This window comes from Penaeus monodon, unplaced genomic scaffold (assembly GCF_015228065.2).
Source record: "Penaeus monodon isolate SGIC_2016 unplaced genomic scaffold, NSTDA_Pmon_1 PmonScaffold_6914, whole genome shotgun sequence".
NCBI lineage: Eukaryota > Metazoa > Arthropoda > Malacostraca > Decapoda > Penaeidae > Penaeus > Penaeus monodon.
In genome coordinates this window covers 1-2,938 of record NW_023662011.1, presented here as the reverse complement: position 1 = coordinate 2,938, position 2,938 = coordinate 1, and the positions used below count along the sequence as shown (strand labels likewise).

The 2,938-nt window shown below is 33.1% G+C and overlaps 1 protein-coding gene across 1 annotated transcript; it reads right to left on the bottom strand.

Annotated features, from left to right (window-relative positions):
* Positions 1–752: 752 nt before the first annotated feature.
* LOC119571567 (bromodomain-containing protein 8-like) lies at positions 753–2,827 on the bottom strand. The gene is made up of 4 exons (XM_037918814.1): positions 2,490–2,827; positions 2,174–2,323; positions 1,177–1,354; positions 753–1,061 (listed from the first exon to the last, which is right to left on the bottom strand). The coding sequence occupies exons 1-4, from the start codon at positions 2,810–2,812 to the stop codon at positions 900–902; spliced, it is 813 nt and encodes a 270-aa protein (XP_037774742.1). The 5' UTR covers positions 2,813–2,827; the 3' UTR covers positions 753–899.
* Positions 2,828–2,938: the final 111 nt, after the last annotated feature.

The window sequence follows — 2,938 nt, the reverse complement described above, 5'->3', positions numbered from 1 at the left end:
TATGTCAAGCCATCTTGGGGAACAGTACATAATTCACAGTCATTGGATTAATATTTCTAAATTTGTCAAATACATGTTTACTTTTAACTTTATGAATCATATAAATCAGAAATTACAATGACTTTGAAACTTAATCATATGAATGTGAGCAAAGAACTCTAATTTAATTAAATACTAGAGTAAAGAAATCATTTTATTGCTTCTATCTCTGTGATAAGCCCATTCCATTTAGTGTAAGCAACACACATGTTTTATTTTTAAATTTCAATACTTCTTTTTTTCACCCCCAAATGTGTCCAGTATCATCAGAAAATATGTACCAAGTTTAACTTTATCATAATAGCTGCATTATTTTTATGAAATGAAACTTTGTTTCACTGTTCACTTATCCTCTTGTCAAGAATATCATGAAATACTGATAATGAAGCTTGATGTTTGGTGAAACAATAAACTTTCCCAAAATATCTGTTCCTTCAATTCAGCCTGCAGACTATAAAATCATATTTGATTTTCAACAAAACCAAGTGTGCCACACTCATGTACACTAACATTTATGGTACTTTTAAGATATTATTTTAAAATATGTAATATTTTTTTACACCTTTTCAAAACAACTTGCAACTTCACTTATCACAATTAAATTTTAGATTCTTAAAGGGACATAATTTTATATATACTATTACTACTGCCTGTGTGATTAAGAAAATACTTCCAAAACATAAAAAATCAAATCCAGGTAATGAACTACAGTGTCTTTTCACATATTTATTTTACAAAATTACAGACAATTTTAGTGTTTCCCTGATGAAGAATAACCAACTGCACTTCTTGAACCTATCCACTAATGATACAAAATGAAGAAAATTCAAATTATCCACCGAGAGCAAAAAAGAAGAAAATTACAGTCTTCTTTTCTTCAAACCTTTCTCATCGAGACTGTCTCTTGATTTCCTCTTCGGATCATCATCACTTCTCTTCGCTGAGGACTCACGAGTTTCCCGCCGTAGGGATTTCTGAGGGGTCTCTTCTGCTCGTGCCAGCATTTGTGTATTCAAGAATTCCTGTTGATGGAAAGAAAAAAAAAAATGGATGAAAGGCTCTTGAAATTGCCTCTATATGTAGTCAATCTAATTATATCCATATAAAAAAATCAAATAAAATGACAAAGATACAGACCTCAATGGTGCTAACGGTATCTTTCATCATCTGGTGAGCCATATGATAGACGTTATGGTCACTGGTGTTGTACATTTTTGCATTCAGGAACATCAGCATCATGTCACGTTGAAATTCAGCTGTATTTCTTATTACTCCACTTTCTATGTTCCTCTTGATTGTTTGAAGATCCATTGGCCTGGGAAATACACAAGTTTTGACAATTTTATATATTAAATGAGTAGAAGAAAATTAAAAACTATATTTCTAAAGATGCAAAATCAATTCACTAAAGTTCTATGAGATGCCTGAAAGAAAGACATAGCAGTTGCTACAGTGAATGAAACAGACACAATAATAATTAAAAAATAGATAAATAAAATAATAAACTGAGTACAAATGAACTTCAAATGGTGAGAGCAAGAAAGGAAAAAGGGAGCCATTTCATAGATAGTAACATGGAGCAAAGCTTTACCGACAAGAGACAAAGTAAAGCCTGCCAACAGTTAACTGAACAATGCCTCTGGAAGCATGAAGAGTCAGCTGCTCAAGAGAAAAATTAAAAGCACAGGAAACAAATTTACGCTGCTCTCTATGCTTTTGTCTGTGGCATAAATTATTTTTTCTGGAATGTGGCTAAAAATGAGCCTTACTTCCTACATTTGAGAGGACTACTCCTTAGCAAATGCAGCTACATGATGCAAAGATATTATCCCAGCAAAAAAGGCAGTCTACCACAAAGTGATAGAACATTATCCAGGTTAATATAATGATGAAAAAGCAAAATCTTACCAACCAAGTTGATGTCCCTTACACTTAATGAAGAATCACAAGTAGTTTCATTACATTTTTTTCATAGGTTTATATTTTGTGTGCCTCTACTATCTCTCACACAATCTACTCTAAAACCTCTGCAGTCAACAAACCAAGAAACATATATAACACAATCAAGAACTTACGGTGCATTTGCTGAACAGTTCAAAGAGAATAAAGAAAAAATATATAATTTCTTCCTTACCTGTACACCACTGAGTGATATCCTGGAGCCTGATCATCAGTAATGGGTCGTAAAAATAAGGACGCAAACTTGTGTGCAGCAATTTCATTCCACAAAATCATGATGGGTTTTTTCCATGATCTATATGATCGTTCATGTTCAGGATCATCCCTAAGAAAAAAAATTAAGTAAAGAGTTCTGACCTACAAAGTGCATGTTATTTTCAACTTCTGCTTCTCTAAGAGCATTGTTAGTACTTCATTACCAGATCTCAACATAAAACCAACAACAAAAGTCTGAACATCTCATGATAAGAACAAACGGCATGGAAGCTAACCCATAGTGGGTAGAAGCAGGAGAGTTTGGTGCAGATTCAGTTATTAGTGGGGATGACGATCCAGCAAAATCTCCTCCAGATACTTTGCGTTTTGTACTTCTGACGAATATCCTTTCCACTTCACTCACCCAATCCCTGAAAAATATTAAACAAAAGACAATGATCCAACTGGAATACCTAAACACTACTCTCTTGCCAAGTTCAAAGCTGTAATGTAAAGCAGTTTTTGTATTTTTCACCAATAACTCAAAACTGCAGAGATTGGATGGAATTTCTTGGGTCTTTGGTCTAATATCAAGCTTTATCACAAGTTTCTTAGACATGCTAGTTTGTTGCACCATTAACAGTTAATTTCTTTACAGTCATGTGCTCATAAAATGTTATTCAAATTCTCAATTAATTAAATGTTGAGCCACCAAAGCAAAGCTTTTATCGTCAATAAAATAGAT